Genomic DNA, 18,496 nt, shown 5'->3' with positions numbered 1-18,496 from the left:
ATTCCTACAGCCTGAGAGCAGATGAGGTGTTCAAGGAGAGGAACATATTCTGCAATTGGCCAAAATGCAAGTCAGATTAGCTTAGTGTACTTATAGCATGAAAAAAGGCTGGGGATTCAGACAAACACATTGCCATCTGACAAAGTTAGCCCTGCATGTACTCAGGTTCTACCTCTGCCCAGACAAATGGGCCTTAAGAGCAGAATTTATCTCCCTTTAGAAATCAGGGCTGAACTTTCCTGAAATTGGTCACATAATTTAGCAACTTCAGGTAGCTAGAATAGCATCAGTAGGGTACAGCAAGTACAGACACTGGAGGGGAGGGACAGTCCTCATGGACACCACGTTACACAAACACACACACTCTTCATCTAGGGTGCAGTAAGCCCAAATTTCCCTTCCCAGAACAGCAACTGCTCTACCCACCACAATGAGGGATTGCTTTCAATTGATTTCTCTCTTGATTTGAGGGCTGCTCCAAGGCCTTTCCCAATTGGGAACCCTTCTCTTGCCAACTTGATGCTGGGCAGAAACAGGTCTTTCCACGCTAATTTGCCATGACGTTTGTGAGCCAATTCATAGCCACGAATTTCTCCTGGAACTGCGATGGACAGTCCTCCTGGAGCCGACAAGGGATGTGTTAGCACACAGCAAGGAGAGAAAACTCAAAAAACCAAACCAAACCAAACCCCCACAAAAAAGCGATTAATGGAGTAGGAGGTAAAGCAGGGCTTATCTGTTGGCTTTGTTTTTAGGCAGGGATCACGCATACTATTATGAGCTCAGCCTATGCATACAATACTAACAGAATTATTCTGGCTGATACTCATGCCTACATATTGTGGACTGCTGAAGCACTTCTACCCTCTTGCTGGTTACTCAGGTTTTTGATCCTTTCCCCCACAGCTGGCTCTGTACCAGAGCAAAGCTGCTCAGCACACAAGCTATTATAGCTGCCTGCAGTTTCCAATCCTTAAGAAGAGATACACACTACAGTAGGAGGGCACAGAGTATATACGTACTTAAGCCAAAAGCTTTGTTGCAGCATTGTGACAGCAATTGCAATGGGCTGACTACTACATCGCACAGTGATTAGGAAATACCTCCCTGAAAGGAAATTACAGCTTCTTCTCTGAAGCCTCTGAACCAGTTTGGTTCCACCAGTGGTTCCACCAGTTTGAAGCCACCATAAAAGGTATTTAGGGAGGACTCTTGAACTGACAAGAGCTAGGGAGATCCACAGAGATTCATTCAAAGAGGTGGAAATGAAAGTTGGCAGATACAAGTCTCTCAAAGCAGTGAAACGGCCTTTGCCATACCTTTCTGAGAGCTCTCTGTGTTGTTTCCAAACATGTCTGATGATGCTGCTTTTGGAGCCACCTCTCTTGCATTAATGATTTCCACTTTCCCTTTAAAGACAGAGCAAGGAAGAGAGTGTTTTAGCTCTGGATTCAGCACACAGACACTGTTTCTGCTGAAGGAGTCTGACCACTGGGAGCCAGTTTCTTGACAGTTGTTTTGAGGACAGCCTGTTCCCACAGAGGCTGGGAGGGTCAGTCTTCACCCACGTAGGATAAACCACCTCTCTCTGCTTTAGATAAAGCAACAGTTCTGCAACTCTTTCAGCCACATATGACCCTGCCCCTTACCTGTGCTGCTGTAGATAGTCAGGAAGAGACCCCCTCCAATGCCCATGCTGTGAGCATTCATGAGTCCTACACAGAGCAGAGCTGCAATTGCTGCATCCACTGCTGATCCTCCTTGCTGAAGGATGTCCCTGTACAGCAGAAAAGAAGGCATCTTACAGTGACATGCTGCAGTGTTTCAGTCCAGCCATCTTGTCAGAGCAGATATGACAGATCTCTCATGCACATTTGTCCACACCTTGTCTACAGGATCCTCAAAAGTAGGAAGTTTTGAGCTTCTATCACCTTAGAGAACAGATCCTGACAGTCTAGGTGCAGACCAGATCAGCCCTCATTAAAGAGGCATCCAGACTAGCCTGAAAACACTGAGATATGTCAAAACACCTGTGGGGACTGACATCCAAGACACATTTGCTACACGTGCAAAATACAATTCTCCAAGGAGGATGAAATCTGAGGTCTTGCATCTAGAACTGGAGGACAGCTTGACAAATAGATTTTTAAAAGGAACTTGAAAAGCATCATTCCCATTGTTTCTATGCCTGGGGAATCTTTGCCCACTCTACTGTCTTTGAGTGACTGCAGTAATATTGGTCAGGCATGGTAAGAACCTGGGTTTTATTCTGGCCTCCTCATTCCACAGGGAGATTAGATAGTATTTGTGCTGTGCAATTGCCAGAGCTGCACTTGGACAGCAGAGGAAATAGAACAGTTTTGTCTTGTGCAAGAGCTATCAGAGCTAAAGAATTGTCAAGTACCTTCCAATTATTGAGCACTGCCCCGCATCTGTAGCCACAGCTGCCTTCTTGTAGATGTGTGTGTCCCATGAGTCACGGCGCAGCCCAAAGAAGAGTCCCAGGAATAAGATGAGCCCCAGCAGGGCCGCAGACAAGGCACTGACCACCACACAGTGCTTCTTCATCTTCCTGGAGGAAGAGACAGGATAATCAACCTTGGTGTTTCTGGGCCACATGGGAAGTGCTAGCGAGCAGGTGATCAGGCACAAAAGCAGTCTTTTCATCTACCTTCTTTCAGATCCACTGTTTCCCCCCCCAACAACCATCTGCTCTGCCCATGGAAGGGAGGTTTGGAAAAACAGCTGGAGGAGGTGGAAGACCAATTCTAGCCTGACCAGTTGTGTCAGGGTGATGTCCAGTTTTGAAATGAAGCAGAACATCAGGAGGGGAGGAGATGTTCCTAAGGGAAGCAAGCACCCTGCTGCCACTACCTTTCAATGGCAATAGGACAATTGCTCTTTGTGACTTTACACTCTGAGGATTCTAGATGCTCAACAAACATTTAAGTAGCCGGTAAGACCACTGGCCATCCCCTTGCTGCAGTGCTGGGAAGGAGAGAGGCCTAGTGTCAGGCTGAATTTGATCTAGTTCCCAAATCAAACCAACAAGACCCGTCAGAGGCTTTGCCAGAATTCCCCTCCAGCACATGCTGGCAAGCCCTTTGCCTCATTTGTAATGTGATGGAGTCAAGGGCCACATCCTGTCCATGCTCTGGAGGCTTTTGCCAAATGTGCAGCCACCTACATCGAGCTCTTCCTTCCTTCTTCATACCCACCATATGACTTCTTCCCACCTTTCCAGTCCTTGCTTTTTAGCAGGTTCCCATGCAGTTCTGAGCTGCTGGCAGTGAACAGCCACCTCCTCCCCCTGGACCTCCCACTGAGTGGCTCTTCCAAGTATTTCCTCACTCAGATACATATCAAGATCTTTTCTATGGGCACTGCCAGCACCATTTAGCTATGCCCATGCCACCACTATGCAGGACAGCCATCCTACCAATTCCAAAGCTTTTACCAGCTTCCCCTTTACCCATTACTGGCATCCCATTTTCAGAGTGATCTACTTCAGCAAGCACCCCAGGGACTCCTGGAAGCCCATCAGTAACAGCTCTGAAGTGTTACAGTAAGAGCAATGAAAAGGCCCCAAGCCAGCAGCTGCCACTTCAGTGGGAACGTGTTCTGTAGCATATAAGTAATCCCATACACCAAAAAAGCAGCAATTTCATAGGTGGAAGGGAAATCCAAGAAGCAGAACATAACTGGTGTTAGTAATGACTCAGGTCATATTCAGTGGAGAAATTCAGAGCTTTAGCTTCATGTCACCTTTTAAACGCCACCCCTGTGAAGGAGTGCCTGTCCAGGAGGTTGTCACTGATCAGTGCAACACAAACCTTCAGTCACTAGCAAGCCACCTTGGCCAACCTATTTGGCTCACCCCAGTGTGAGCACAGCACCCCTTCCTGTACAAGGGCCCTTGGCCAGAGCACCTTTCCAATAAGCTTGCCACTTTTAGAAGGCAATGTCCAGTGCTTGCATCTCCATGCTTCCCAGTGCTGCACACAGCTGCCTTGAGCCTCACCTGTGCTCTCGGGCTGCATGGGGTTACTGTTTACCTGTGGATCAGCACGGGATGCCAAGGAGCTCTGCCACAAGTTTATTCCAGACACGCCAGGATCAGCCAAGAGCTATCGGAGGGATGGAGAGTCATTGTCACTTTGTTAAGACTGATTTTTCCATGAAACACAGCTTGAACGCCTATTCTTTGACCCATTTCCTTTCCCATCACAGGACTGTTTCAGCAGAAAGACCCGAAGTCATCATACCACCTTCAGGGACCAGTTTCCCCCTGCGTAGTGCAACTTATGGGTTTTCACCGTGACTACTGTACTTGTGCAATAACCAAGATGCCCTTTACCTCACCGAAGCATCTGCTCTCCTCAGAGACAAGCCAATCCAGGGCATTGTGGGTGAAAAGCAGAGCCACCACTCCCACTCTCCGTGGATATTCAACAGTCCAAAGCAGAGCAAACTCCAACAGTCAGAGCAGCATTTGGCACCTTGCAGCAGCAGCACGCGCAGGACTAGGGAGCAGCAAGCGTGCCAGCACTGAGCTAACTAGAGGCCAGCCAGACTGAAGTGCTCCTTGGAGGGAGGAGATTAGCAAGCACTGCCCCCTCAGCCTCACCCCCACTCCTGTTATTTCCAATGGGGAGATAGCCATTTGCTATCCAAGCCCTGTATCTGTGAGTGTCTGCACTAAGGATGTCTGTCTCCAAGTAATTCGGCTCAAACCAGGATGCAAGTCTACCGCATGTCCTGTTCCATATAAAATTTCAGCTGGGGGCAGTGAAAGGTAAATGGATGAAACCTCTTTCCAGGTTCAGTACTTGATTTACACTTAACTACTTTTAAAAGAGACCAGTAGCATGTTTGCAGAGCAGCGACTGTGCAGGGAAACAGAGAAGCCTTTATGTCTCCAACAATAGCTCGCACACAGCCTCAGAGTTTAAAGACAGTTTTGTTTGTTGGCAGGGAGAGTCCAGCTTCAGCACTGGCAGTCTCCTCCAGGCTTTACAAGAAATGCCATGGCATCTTTGATCTGCGCCCCAGCTAGGCAGAAGGTACTTTTGTTTCATCTGAAGGCCACTCTCTGCTGGGCTACGTTGTGAGCCTGGGGTGACCCAAGCCCGGTAGCCAGCACATTAACCCACAGGCTCCTGGTTGGGGCTCGAGTCATCCTCCACGACTGTGCCTGCCTGGCTGCCAGACGACAGCATGGAGTTACCACCTGGCCAGGCAGCAGTAAAAGAGAAGGGGAAGCCTCAGATAGCATGTCTGTGTGCACCTTTCATCTCTGGATTTGGATGATGCTCACAAACACCTCCCAGACCCATAGGGACTCAGCTCCAAGTGCCCAGCTGCTGGTGAGCACGCAGGCCTTGAAAAGGGCGTTCCAGCTCCTCTTGTATGCCACTGGTGCAGCCCCTGGCCAGGAACAAGTGCACTGGCTGCATGTGAGTAAGGGACAGCCAATTGCTGCTGCTCCTGCAATGCAGCACCCTACGCATCTTCCTCCGGCTGGGCCCCTGTGACCAAGCAAGGCAGTCAGACCTGCGGGCCAGAAAGAGTGAACGCTCCTAACAAAAGTGCATCTGTGTCAGGTTGATCCTGCTAGAGAAGAAGCAGATGTAAGAGCTAAAGGTCTGCAGCTTTCTCTTTCACAGCAGCACAGAGAGCCAGCTCAGGTGAGAATAGTCCTCTCTACCTTGGCTTCCAGTTGAATTCCCATAAGCTCCTTGACCTCCTTTGGGGCCCACCCCCAGCAAAAGGCATCCCTTGCACAGACCTTACTGCCTTCCTAGCTGTGGCACAGCAAAGAGCCAAACAGGCATTCTGTTCGCCATGCGGCAATTGGGAGATAGACCAGGAGCCTGCAGATACCTGTGCCCTAACCCATGTTTCTATACTTGCCCCGTGCCCTGGCCAGGTGCATTATAGGAACGGCCCCTGCTCAGAAGTCAAGTCTATGCTATGATTTATTTCTGGGAGCGTTCAGAACAATTGTTGCATGCCTGCCAACAGGCACACAACCTGAGGGAGGGAGGGCTCAAACTCCCCTGCCTATTGTCTTCTGAGGTTGGTTTTAACCTTCAGATCTTTGCCAAATCCAGCCCTTTGGAAACTTGGTTAGCACTTCAGTTGCACAGTGCTGCTTGGCAGTGGGCCTTTGAGAGGGGCTATGGAGGCATTAAGGACAATATGATTACTTCTCATTTTCTTAGAGGCCCAACAGCCAATGCTAACCAAGAAACTTAAAACCAAGCCTGATATTCTGTCTTAATTTATATGGGCAGAAGGGGAGGAACAGCAAGTAGAGTTACAGCTGGATGAGCAACCCAGATGAGTTTTATTCAGATGTGTCACAGGCTTCACAACCTTATTTAAACATGCCATTATTTCTGAATTAAAAGATCCCCAAAGGAAGGGGGCGAGCTAGCATCAGGCAGGGGACACAGGGTCTGAGCAGCTCTGTCCGACGGGGTTGGGAAGCGCTATAGAGAGGAGGAACCTGCCGTCGTCGGGAAAAGCCCCAAGAGAACTGAAAGAAAGGGGAGAGAGGACAGGGTGCCAGGCTGAGAGCAGGGAGGAGAGAACGATGGATACCAGAGATGAGAAAGGCCAGGCAAGGTCAGGCCCTGCCCCATTCCTGAGTGAAGTAGCGAAGCATTCTCCGGCAATGGCTACCATACATACTTTAACCAAACAGGCTTCTGTTTTAAACCTGTTGTGCAGCAGCTGCATACTCAGCACCCACTCCTGAGAGTTTGTCTTCCTCCCACCCTCAGCCCAGGAGCCAGTACTTGGCCCTTAGCTCTGAGACATCTGTTCTCACCTCCCCATGGTAGAGCAGATTATGCAAGGACAGTTTAGATGTCTTGGATCTTGTCACAGGACATAGGCTATGTTAATCTGATAAAATCCAAAGCCTAACCCATATTGATGACTGCTATATTTAGATAAATATTAATAACAAATAGTTGAAATACTGCTTTCAAACTCTATTGTTGTATAGAGTGAACTGTCAGTGACTTCAAGATGAAAATGTATGTAACAGTGAACAGTCACCAGATTGCCACAGGGGCCTCCATGAGCATTAAAAAACAGAGGCCTCAAAAGCACAGGACCAGGTTGATAGCAGAGGCCCCAGGGCCATTCACACAAATGGCCAGTTCCGTCCTAGAACTACGTAACAATATAATACAGGTGCCCACAACTGATTGCATAGGTGGAGCCATCTTTAAAGTGTTGTAAAAGACCATAAAACAACTGGTTGTGCTGGTGCCATACTTCAGCATTGAGTCTGCAGAACTGGTCACTCCAACATCCTCTCCTGCTACATAGGTAAGCATTGTTTTAGTATTATTAAAGGAAATTGATTTTGGTCTAAGGTTTTGCTAAGTGTCTTGGTATGGCCTGGTTCCCTGCCTTTGCAGACTGCCTGTTACAGCTACCTATAAGTCAGGCTATATATTCCCAAAGGCTGTTTCCAGCAGCCTGCCAGGGTACCAGGCCACATTCAGAGGCGAAGGTGGGAGTCACTTCTGTTCTTGTGCTAATGGCCAGTGCAGGGGATTCCCTGTTAACCACCAAACCATCGCTGGCTCCCAAGCCATTCGCTCCTCGATTTCCTTTCTCGCTGGCAGATTGCCAAGAGGTGGTTTAATGGACAAATGATTCCTTCATTTGTGGGAAGCCTTTGCACTCAGAGTTTGCACTCACACTCAATTAGCTGGACAGCAGTTTAAATCTTCAGGTATAACTGCGGTAACCACACATGCCCTCAGCTGTCAGGAAGGGCAAGGGCCAGCAGCTCCTGCTTTCGTCTGCAGTAATAGCCAGGCTCGTCAGCCTCTGAGCAGCTAATTAGCTGTGGTTATTTGCTCCGAAAGGAGCTTGCACTATAGAAAACTAGAACCAAAAAGATACAGAAAGTATGCTTGTGCTGTCCATGACTATTTCTGGTGAGGTCGGGTGTCTTTCCACTTCCTCAGGGAGAAAAGCGTGCCAGACTTGCTTGCTCTTCTGAGCTATCCATTTTGTAGCTTGTTTATACACCTCTTTTCTAGCAGCTCTGTAAGATTTTGTGCGACTCCTGCTAACTCACTAGGGTCTTTGCCTCTTTTCTACTATAACTGGTTGTCACACCCTCTGGGGCATGTTACGCCTGCTGCTCATATACCAAATCCAAAGCTCAGGTCAGCCATTCTGCATGAACCACTCCTCCATTGCACAATCCGCAAGTCTTTCATTCTGGCAAGCTACTATATGCCATAACCACCCAAAGGCCAGGGTATAAACATATTGCACAACAAGAACTGGGTAAAGATTACAAACAGAGTTGTAACATCAAACCTGCCTCCTGCCTACCGAGTTAGAGCTCTCCAATTGCAATGGGGCCTTCACATCTCACCACAAATAGTCCCAGAGCAGAGGTGGGCAAGGGGCACAGGCTGCACATACCTTTACTCTTGGACAGAACTGAAATGGCTTTGATGCAACATTTCTACCAACTTACAGATTTAAGTTAAAGCTCTCTGCCATTTGGGCTAACTTTGTTCAAGATCACATTCACTCCTGCTCTTCTATGGCTTCATTAGGATAGACACCAGCTTCCTGAGCACTCTCCTCTTGAGAATAATCCTAAAAGGACAGGGCTTGTTGCCCTATGCCTTCTGTCCTGTACTCCACACACATAGATCTGACTTTCCTATCCTCTGGTACAGTCTTGCCCTGCAGTTATCATAAGACAAGAAGCTAAGCCATTTGAGATTCCGATCTACAAGCTCATGTGCTAAATACTTTTTCCCTCAGGCCTTTCACTATGACTTATAGTAGCAGTCACCAGGATGCCTCTGATCAGGACTCTGGTTCTGCCAGCTGTGCAGATAGGAGACTTCTGTGCTTTTCTGTCTATCTGATACTGATCTTCATGGTGACTAGCAGACATTTTTCCTTAACTATTTCTATTTTGTCCACATGATGCTGTGTAGTGGTTCTGTTATTAACAGCCACCTCTCCTTTTTAAGGAAATTGCTCCTGATTCTAGTCTTAAGCAGCTCTGTAGAAATCTGTGACTCAAATACTGAATTATCTTGAATTCAAAACAAACAGTTCTTTTAAAGCTAAGTCAGTTCTTGGGCACACAATGAGATAGAAGTTATACTCTGGTATTAAAATGGATTTTAAAATTACTAAGCTCTTATTTTTTCCATCAGGAGATATTTAAGTTGAAGAGCCTTATGCAGTCTTCATCTCTACCACAGAGATGAGGGAACTAAAGCAGAGTTTAGACAAGTCACGAAGAAGTCCAAAGAGGCTTTCAAATTTAGATCTAGCCACGGGGGCTGCCTGGAGCAGGAGGACAGAGCAGTCCTCGAGCGCTGGGTCTACCCTCCTCCATTAAGGGAACGTAATAATTCCATTCAACCCAGTTAAAAGCCTTTCTCTAGCTAGCGCCTCCTGGTCTGTACAGGCCTGTGTCCTACACAACTTGCTGCTGCTGCCTCCCCCTCCCCTCAGGTTCAGATTAAGCCTTTAGCATCCTCTTCTTTAAGCCTGGCATTGAGGGCTCATATGCATACAGATAAATTTTAGGGAGAAAGGCCTCAGTGAAGACCAGCAGTCCCTACTTAAAAGGGTGATACAAAGCCAGAGATAATCCACCCTGAACTGAACCAAGCCAACACAAGTTCAGCTGAAAAGTCCCTGAAAAAAGCAGGCTGTTCCAGCTGGTTTTCAGGTATGCAGCTCTCAAAGAGCTCCTGTAATCAAGATCTGCAACTCCTTCATAGTAATTAGGTTTTCTGAAAGCTGATGACATGTAGTCTATTCTGTCCAGCATAGAGTAAACTGAGTTACTGGGTAAGAGACAGTAATTTCTTCCTGAAGCAACTTTTCTATCCTAAAACTTTCAAGGCTTCATGTTTTCCTGCAGAAATTTTAGCTTCAAATCCAACATTTTTTATTTTAAGTGACTTCAGCATACACTACCAAGTGGAAAAAGGCAGAAAGGTGGAATAAGTGAGAAATAACCAATTTCACATGGTTTACACAATGTTTTCTAGTTGGGGACCTTCCAGAAATCCAAACCTGGAGGTAGAATAAAAATTCAATCTGAAAAATGCAAAGTTACTAAAACAATGTTTTATAAACTCATTCAGAACATCACTGTTACACTCCCAATTTATAATCAAGATCTTTCATTAAAGCAGTTTTATTCTCCCACACTTTGTAAAAGATGTTTTTGCATGCTCTTCATGCATTAAACTAGAATTTGTTTATTAGACATAGGCTTACTCAGGCTGAGCAGTCAGGTATTATCTTTCTCTTTTGACAACCTTTCATCTGATACATTTAAAAAGTCCAGTTGTCTCATGTTCTGTTCTGTAAGGAATCCCACATAGCGCTTCCAGGCCAGGGGTAATGGCTTGATGAAGGTCATTTCTAATCCCCTCTTACCTCTGAAGAGCATTTGCAAGTCTGTCCTATCCTTTTCCCCAGATCTTTATTTACTGATATCATTTGAAATCCTTTCTCAAGGAGTGAACCCCTTTCTAGTGGCAATATGCCCTTGTAGCACTAGCAGTAACTATTTAAAACTCTCCTTAAAAGCTGTCCAAAGCGTTCCATGCTATTTGATGCTTGTACTGCTCTGCTCACAGGGATTAACCCAATGAAACTCATTATGTTTGAATTCACAGTACCAGAGGAATGTATAAAGTAATCATCGACTAGATGAAGAGTCAAGAACCCACACCTTTTCACATGCATATTTTAGCACTCACAAAGGGTGTGTATGACCAGCAGAATCATTCTTTGTTCTTGGACTCGGCTACTACATGGTGCAAATGCAGGCTTCCCCACACCTCCTTGCTCCGCTAAAGCGCCTGAGCAAATCTGTAGTCATCTTAAGGAGAAAAGTGCTCCCATCTCCATGTGGTCGCTTACCCTCACACCCTCTCGCCAAACTAAACAGCACCGGCGTGGTTCACAAAGAGATGGGATCTGAAGTGTGTCCTAGACTCAGCCGCCCCGACAGATTGAGCTGTGACTGCCTTTGGCGGGAGTACCCCGTCTGCCGGCACGACTGCCCACTCTGCGGGAGCAGCTGAACAGCTCACATCGCTGTTCCTCAGCGGTCACAGCTCACAGCCAAGCACTGCCTTAAGCTGTCATCTGTCTCAGCTCTGACAAATACTCCTGCTACAACGAGGAGAGACGCTGCCTGTTCTGCCACCCTGTTCCAATAGCACCCTCTGGCAGGGAGGGTGGCAGAGCTGGCAGCTAGGGATGAAGAAACCTGCCCCCATCACTAAATCTCACTGAGGCTTTTAAGCAACAATCCCGTGTGTTGGTTTATACCAAGCCTAGAAGTGCAGTTGCAGTTCAGAGGTGCATCTGGCATTGAGCAGCGTAGCATAAACCCTCGTAGCAACCCCGCTTCAAGGTGATGAGTGGCAAAAACTACCTTTGAACTCTAAGGACTCAGTTGCTAAAGCTTATGTCAGTTCTGCTGTACGTGGCTTGCTAGAAACATCAGAGCCAGCTTTGAACTAATTCACTTCCCAAGGGCCGCATGCCCCTCTGAGATGCAGCGCAAGCAAATCGCAGCTTCCTGGAAACGTGGCCACAGCAAGGATTCAAGCCCACGATTCTCAAGCTCGATCTCTAGCCAGCAGGCTGTCCTGCAAACGCAGCATGAAGCGGAGTCTGCCAAGGTGCCCAGCACCACTGCTAGATGCTGTCTTTTGACTTATCAGGCAGGATCAGTCAAGTGGTTAATGTCTCATTTCCAAGCCTGTCCAGCCCCTCTGCCCTGCTCCAACCTTTGATCCACTGGGTCTTTAGTTATATTACAAGGATGGTAGCTGCACTACAATGAACCATTAATAAACTTTCACCCAGCTCCAACAGCAAAAGTTTTGGGGAAAATTAGCCATGCTTTCTGTACTTAAAACTACTATCACTACTGCTATTCTAAATAGCAACAAAATGGAGTTCTGTTTAGCATTACATTCAGTAAAATCATTAATATAAAACATAAGTGTTCCAGTCTTGAAATAGCTGGAAGGGATTTAGTGTGTGACCATCTTTCAAACTAGACTTTCAAATCCCCCCTCAAGACGTTGCATCAAGAGTGCAGGTCCCTTCAGCTGTATTGCTATTGCACAAGAGATCTTGAGCAAAAGGGGAAGCTTTCTGGAAAGTAGGGACTGGTGCAGGAAACAATCTGCAAGCTCAGAAGTATTTGATATATCTGCTGTTTCTACTGGCCAGGCTAACGTACACCTTCAGTGTCCCAGACCATATTCAGCTGGTAACACATACTGCTCTCACCATATCTAATTTTGGCTATGAGGCTCACAATGCTCCATAGGCAAGATTATCACAGGAACTGTGCCAACAGAGTCTATCTTCTGGGGGGAGGGGAAAAAAAATCTGCCCTCTGCCTCAAACTGAACTGCACTTTCAGTCTTTCATACCTTTAATATTAAATAAGGCATAATTTTAGGGGAATTTAAGATACAATTGGCAAACTGAACCCTTTTCATATGTTACTAACCACATTGGTGTGTTGGTACCACCTTTGATGCTTAATAGCAACTTGAGGGTCATAAAATTACATCCCCGAAGTAGGTTTAGCACAGAACAGAATCTCCTGCCACCATGTTCATCTCTGGGAGCACGTGTGGTGGTTGGGAAAGGCTGCTAGCTGTAAGAATTCCCTGGTCAAAACTGTAGTTATCCAACTGTTGCACTTTGCCCCCCTTGCTGAGAGGCAAGTTTTATAACAGTGAGCCATCAAAATTAAGCAAATTCCTATGTCCTTGTTCAAGGGCAGTGCAGTCTCATTTGTGGCATGTTCTTACCAGCACAGAGCTGGAACAAGTTGGACGCTCCACAGCAAGTTACTTTTTCACTTATGCACAAGCAGAGTTGAGGATGGGGTCAGAGAAAGGTAAGAAACCTGAACTTACTGCTTCTGATTCTGATAGGTGAATAGTTTGCTATGCACATGTTACTTTATCTCATTTCAGTGGTATATAATCTTTGGGAACTGCCACATATCTCTGTCTATCTATTAGTCTAATAGATTGTCCTGTTATATAACTCAACCTTGCACGTTCAAATGAGCAAAGCCAGACCTCTAACAAAACCCCATAGTTAATGTAGTTAATGCAGGTGCATCTCAGCCCATTAAAAAAAAAAAAAAAAATCTCCTGCAGGGCTTGCCATCTCTTTCTCTAGGTAATGTCCATGACATGGTCAACTCCAACGTTCTCCAAAAAATTTGTATTCAATATTACATTGAAACATGAGCAGCAGCGTGTCCCCTCCCTTCGTCCCATCTGCTGAAGGAGCGTGTCAGTGCATCAAGCAACGTGTTCACTGCTCTTACAAGAAACTCCTAGATCCTGAAATGCATCCGGCGACCTGAAGGCACGTTGGGCATTGCTCTTTTTACTTCCTCCCTCACCCTTTATTGATTTTCTATGGGAGTTTCATGACACAACACCAGCAATTGTTGACAAGACAGATCAGGCGACCACACCTCCTATTCACACTCCTTTTTGTGGCAGAAAATGCAGTCCAAAGTCACTGTTTGCTGATACCTTCATTAACGCATTATTGGAACATATGCTGTTTTGAGATATCCTCATTTTGCAGCTCAGCTGTTTTGTCACGAGGAAGCCTTGCCCCTCCTAACATAACAGTGTTGCAATTCAAAACTATCCAAACACCAGCATAAGACAACATCTTGAGAGCCCAAGCGGTCTCCAAGCGGACCTTAGCAAGCGGTGAAGACTTCTTCCCACTACACATTAAACAGAACAGAGATGGCAGCGAACGCCAGCTCACGTGCTGCAGCCTAGGAGTGGCAAGTGACTACATGACACAGGACTCGAACCCTAAAAGGTTACACTTCCCCCGTAACGTACCAAAACGATCACTTTGAGCTCACCAGCCCTTCTGCCTCAATGCGTTCAGCAACTCCAAGGCACTTCCTGGTCACAGGCAGTCATGGACTCAACCTGGCCCCACTACCCTTTTCCTTTCCTAGTCCAAGGAAATGTCCTTGTTGAAGGCACCATTGCACTGCTCTATGTAAGCACGTTCAGGGTGATGAGGCCTCTTCTCCCAAGGGATGAGCGCAATCACTTGACAACTTTTCCCTGTTTGCCTCAGGATGTTAAAGAAGCCTGAAAAGGTCCTTGTCTCCAAGGAGGAGGTCTCATTTTCTCAGCAATCCTCTAAACCACCTGCTTATCAGGGCTGTACAAGGATGTCTCACTCACACCCTCAGCAATATTCAGAGCAAGTGAAAGGAATTCTACCCCAGTATCACTGATTAGCCACAGGCTTCTGTTTGCTCCACCCCAGTTAAATATAGCTGCACTGATAGCACTTTGCCTCAAGTGCCTCCCTTGGTGGGCAGGGCACTAAAGCTGAAAAAGGGACCACAAAGTCCATTCTAAGGAGGGAAGTTGATCACCCAGACTAAAATGAGGTTTTTCTCTTCAGCTTTAGGGTTCAGGAGTAATGGAGTCCCACCATGGAAGCATGATCAGGCACAAGTAAATTTAAGCTTTAAAAAAAAAAAAAAAAAAGTAATTTAAGCTAAACACAGTGCCAGAAACACCAATGCAAAAAAAAAAAGAAGGTTGCTGTGCTGAAAAAGCCCTGGAAAACAGGTCACTAGAGGAGACCCCAAAGAGAAAAGATACTTTAGAAAGTGGAGAAATTACCTGGCCTGAGATGGAGCAAGCTGACTAAGGGCAGGGACACAACATCCCACTATTAAAGCTGAAGATAAGTAAACAGAGGTATGCTCATAGCCAAAGCTCCTCCTTTGCTCCTGGTGAGAGTTGCTTCTGCTATAGTGTACCTGCTCAAAGAGGAAGGAACCACTTAGCCCCTGTGCTCTCATTTTAGGATGCCTCATTCCCCATAATCAGTCACAGGTGCATGCTCCTCCCTGGGGCACAGGCAAGCCAGGTAATGAAAGGTAATTGGTAAATGTAGAGGTTTATTAACCTTTTCTTTCCAGCCACATGGTCCCGTTTTGGTTAGATCCCATTACCCACCAGGTAGCTGTAGTGGTGTTCCTGGGACAGCATGGTGGTGCCACAGATGACAGGGCTCCAAGGTGGCCAGAGATTTTGCCAGTTGCCGTACAGGAGCAATGATTTGTCTTTGACAAAGACAACTGGAATGTATTTAAAAGGGGAAAGTTCTGATAAAGCCTTTTGAGGTTGTTCTCTTCCGACACCAAGGATTCATACCACTGGCATATTAATAGTTATTATGATCCCATTGGATTCTGATAAAGTTTTTGTAAGGCTATTGTGATCCTAATGATATTCCAGATATGTAACGGATATAAGTCTAAATGAATTGATAATTAGCCAGTGGTGTAAGATACCCAAGAGTATTGTGGCAGGTGTACTGATATGTAGATTGGATGGCTTAAGTTATAAGAAGGGTCATCTCAAAAAGCTATTTCTTGAGCTTTCCTTGAGAGAATACCTTCTACATCTGTGTCATCTTGTTCTGCCAGGCGGAGGAGGATGTGAGCATGCAAGAAGTAACAGCTTTCTAGTGGGATTTTGGTTTGTAAGAACACTTCCTTGATTTTGATGACAAAGGATGTTAATTTTATTTCCTGTTTTCTGTTCAAGGTGGTCTGGCACTTTCTATAGCAACTCGATACGTCAAAGTTGAACATAACAGTAACAAAGGTCAACTCATTAAACCTCATCTCATTTCGAGCCCTATCTGACAATAAATGCAAACCTTCCAGAAAAGCGTGACTCTTCTCTCTTCACAAGCTTGTTCTTCTATCAGCTTTCCTTGCTGTTATATTTATCATCTTTCTGGTACTGAAACACAGTCTTTACTCCTAAATTTTATGTCAAGCTCCACAGTTTCCAAAACCTTCACCAATCTGTACCATTTATCTCTCAGCTTTATGAAGCCCTTTCGTCTTTGCAAACCTTCTCTCGGGTCACCAGAGGGACTGTGTTTTTGCAGCTAACGGACCTGCCTTTCCCCACAGCTCATAGGCTCAGCAACACAGAGTCCCACAGGGCTTCCCTCAGCCTCACTATCCTGGAATAAATGAGGGGAGAGGGCTCCTGGGGGAAAAGAGGGGAAAAGGAGAGGGAATAACATGTGAGAAAGAAAAAAAGAGCACCAAACTGATGGAAGGGAAAGACAGAGGAAGAGGGAATGAAAAAGGCAGATAGGACAGAAAAGAGTAAAGAGTAGAAAAGGGGGGAAATAAAGGAAAAACAAAAAAAACCAATGCCTACTCTCTAGGCTGGAGGCTTTTTCTCATTTAGCCTGACTGGTGCAGCAGGCCTCGTGGCCTTTCCTTTGCACACGCCTTGGAGCTCTCGGATCACAGGCAAACTTTAGGTTTTCGTAGTCCTTGGTAAAGGGTTTGTTTAATGTGTTGTGCCATAGCAGCTGGTTATTTATTTTATACACTGTAGAGCATCTGGACATGAATGAAAAAAGACTCAGGGCTGGATTCACAGAAGAGGTTTCCACAGACTTGAGCAGAATTGGGAAAAGAGCTCAGTTCCCAACCAAAGAAGTTCATAGCTACCTGCTTAAATTCATCTGCTTTTGCTAAATTTTATTTATCAAAGACTGCACAGATAGCTGAGTGTCTTAGTTGCCACGGACCTAGTGTGAAAAATCTGGTATCTCCTGGAGTGCCCATGGTCAGTCTGCTGGTTATTGAGGATATCTGGACCAGGAAACCCAGCCCACGACCAGCGCCCTGTGCTAGAATAAAGAGAACAGCCCTGGTCCCAGGGAGCCTGCTTTTCATATACTATAGGGGCTGCAATGCCCAGAGAAAACAGATATACGAGAACAGAGTGGATTTTCACCAGAGGATGTTGCAGCTCTTCCACCAGAGTGGTCACAGGAGTTGGTGGGCTCGGCAGGTTAGTAATCAGCATGAGGTGGAGATACCGTAGCATAGGAAAGAGCTAGACCAAGCACATAAATGAAAGGGATATTCTTTTTGTTCCTGTAATAAGTACAGAGTTTCCTGGAGCTGTGCCAGTGCTTCGCATGTCATGTTCTGTTTCCTGGCAGAATCCACCCCTTCTCACACAAATACAGTTGCCCTTGATAGTTCCTGGCAATAGAGATTTCTGCAAGGAGAGTCAAACGTGGCCTGCTTGATTTATTTCAGGACATATCTTTCTGCTTCACAGGCCAGCTTCCTCATCCACTACTAATCCCCTGACGCCTGCTCTGCTGAGCGTCTGACTCTACGAGTAAGCTCTCTTTCCTGATCTCTGCATCAGGAGCTCTGTTTTCTCCTCTGCCCTGAGCAGAGGGTATCTCCATCTCCACGGCCTCTCCACTGTGCTTCTGGAGGACACCCCAGCACCCTCCCACTGCCCTTGCAACCATTCTGGCTCTGCACCCACCCCTGGCCTTCCCCCTCGCTACAACTCAAGAAACCTGCTTGAGCTCCCATCCCAACAGGGTCTGCATTTTCCAAGCTAGTGCTTAGGAGCACAGAACGGTGTGGAAAAAGGAGGTATGCAAGATACATAGATTTCAGCCCACTGCTTAGAGCCAGCTTTCTTTGCAGAAGACTGCTTGCCAGTGGGACCTCTACTGATGTCTGAGAATTTCTCTCCTTTGGGACCCCATGTAATCTGCCTTCTACTGTTTGTACAGCCCTGACCTCTCTGGTAGTTTTGAGACTCTTTCCTGCGTCAGACTAGCTGCTAAACTGGCACTTCTCCCCTCAGCATGCCCCATCACCCATACTGTAACCAGAGGCAAATTGTGCAACTCATTCTTATGATCCTAAATACCAACCTTTCCACAGACCTTTTCAGCCCAATAAGGAGTGAAGATCCAACACCATGCTGGGTAGTAGGCAGGGCACTTTCAAGGGTTGCATGGGTCATGCAGACATTAAAATAGCTTGCCCTAAGCTGTACATCGAGTCATATTGGCAGAATTGATAGGGATGCCAGACTAGACTCCCAGCTACATTCTCTGACCTCAGTCTCTATCAGTAAACACAGTTCCTCTTATCATCATCAGTTCGCATGCAACTGGCCCTATCAAGCCATAGTGCTGTTCAGTAAATCCCCTAATGGATGATCAGTGGCTGTTCAGATTGTCTGGACAGAGACCCTGCTGCCTATGACCTGGCCTTCATCCATATGGAAGTAACTTGAGAGAAACCAAAGACAACACAGTAGGTCAAGACCTGGCAATCCCTATAAAAGAGACATGCTCTTGCTCTTCAAACTTGAGCCTGCAAGCTCACAAAATAAACACACCTTGATAAAAATGTGGTTAAAGAGCTGAAAAGACATGTGATAGAGGGGAAGAAACAACCGCTATGTTTCATGCTCCAATCCAACCAAAATACGGACATGAGAAAATAAAATCATGCAGGTTACTCACTTCTTTGAAAACTCTCTTCTTCTTGGGTGTAGTTCTCCTT

At 46.3% G+C, this 18,496-nt stretch overlaps 1 protein-coding gene and 1 long non-coding RNA gene across 3 annotated transcripts in view; one reads left to right on the top strand and one right to left on the bottom strand.

Annotated features, from left to right (window-relative positions):
• Positions 1 to 18,496, bottom strand: part of GGT1 (gamma-glutamyltransferase 1) — a 28,174-nt gene extending 9,678 nt beyond the window's left edge. For both annotated transcript variants that reach the window (XR_010885890.1, XM_013944803.2), the window contains exons 1-5: positions 18,457 to 18,496; positions 2,405 to 2,572; positions 1,650 to 1,777; positions 1,320 to 1,409; positions 427 to 619 (exon numbers count right to left, since the gene is read on the bottom strand). Coding sequence is in view for 1 of the 2 variants with exons in the window: in XM_013944803.2 (XP_013800257.2) it covers positions 427 to 619; positions 1,320 to 1,409; positions 1,650 to 1,777; positions 2,405 to 2,568 (575 nt within the window). In the remaining variant the exon portion in view is untranslated. The remainder of the gene's footprint in view (positions 1 to 426; positions 620 to 1,319; positions 1,410 to 1,649; positions 1,778 to 2,404; positions 2,573 to 18,456) is intronic.
• Positions 12,590 to 15,809, top strand: LOC136993539 (uncharacterized). Its single transcript, XR_010885891.1, has 2 exons — positions 12,590 to 12,961; positions 15,684 to 15,809. It is a non-coding gene; the product is annotated as an uncharacterized lncRNA (long non-coding RNA).

The sequence above is a fragment of the Apteryx mantelli genome, chromosome 17 (genome assembly GCF_036417845.1).
Source record: "Apteryx mantelli isolate bAptMan1 chromosome 17, bAptMan1.hap1, whole genome shotgun sequence".
NCBI classification, from domain to species: Eukaryota; Metazoa; Chordata; class Aves; order Apterygiformes; family Apterygidae; genus Apteryx; species Apteryx mantelli.
The sequence above is the reverse complement of the archived record's forward strand: the minus strand, read 5'-3'. Positions and strand labels throughout refer to the sequence as shown.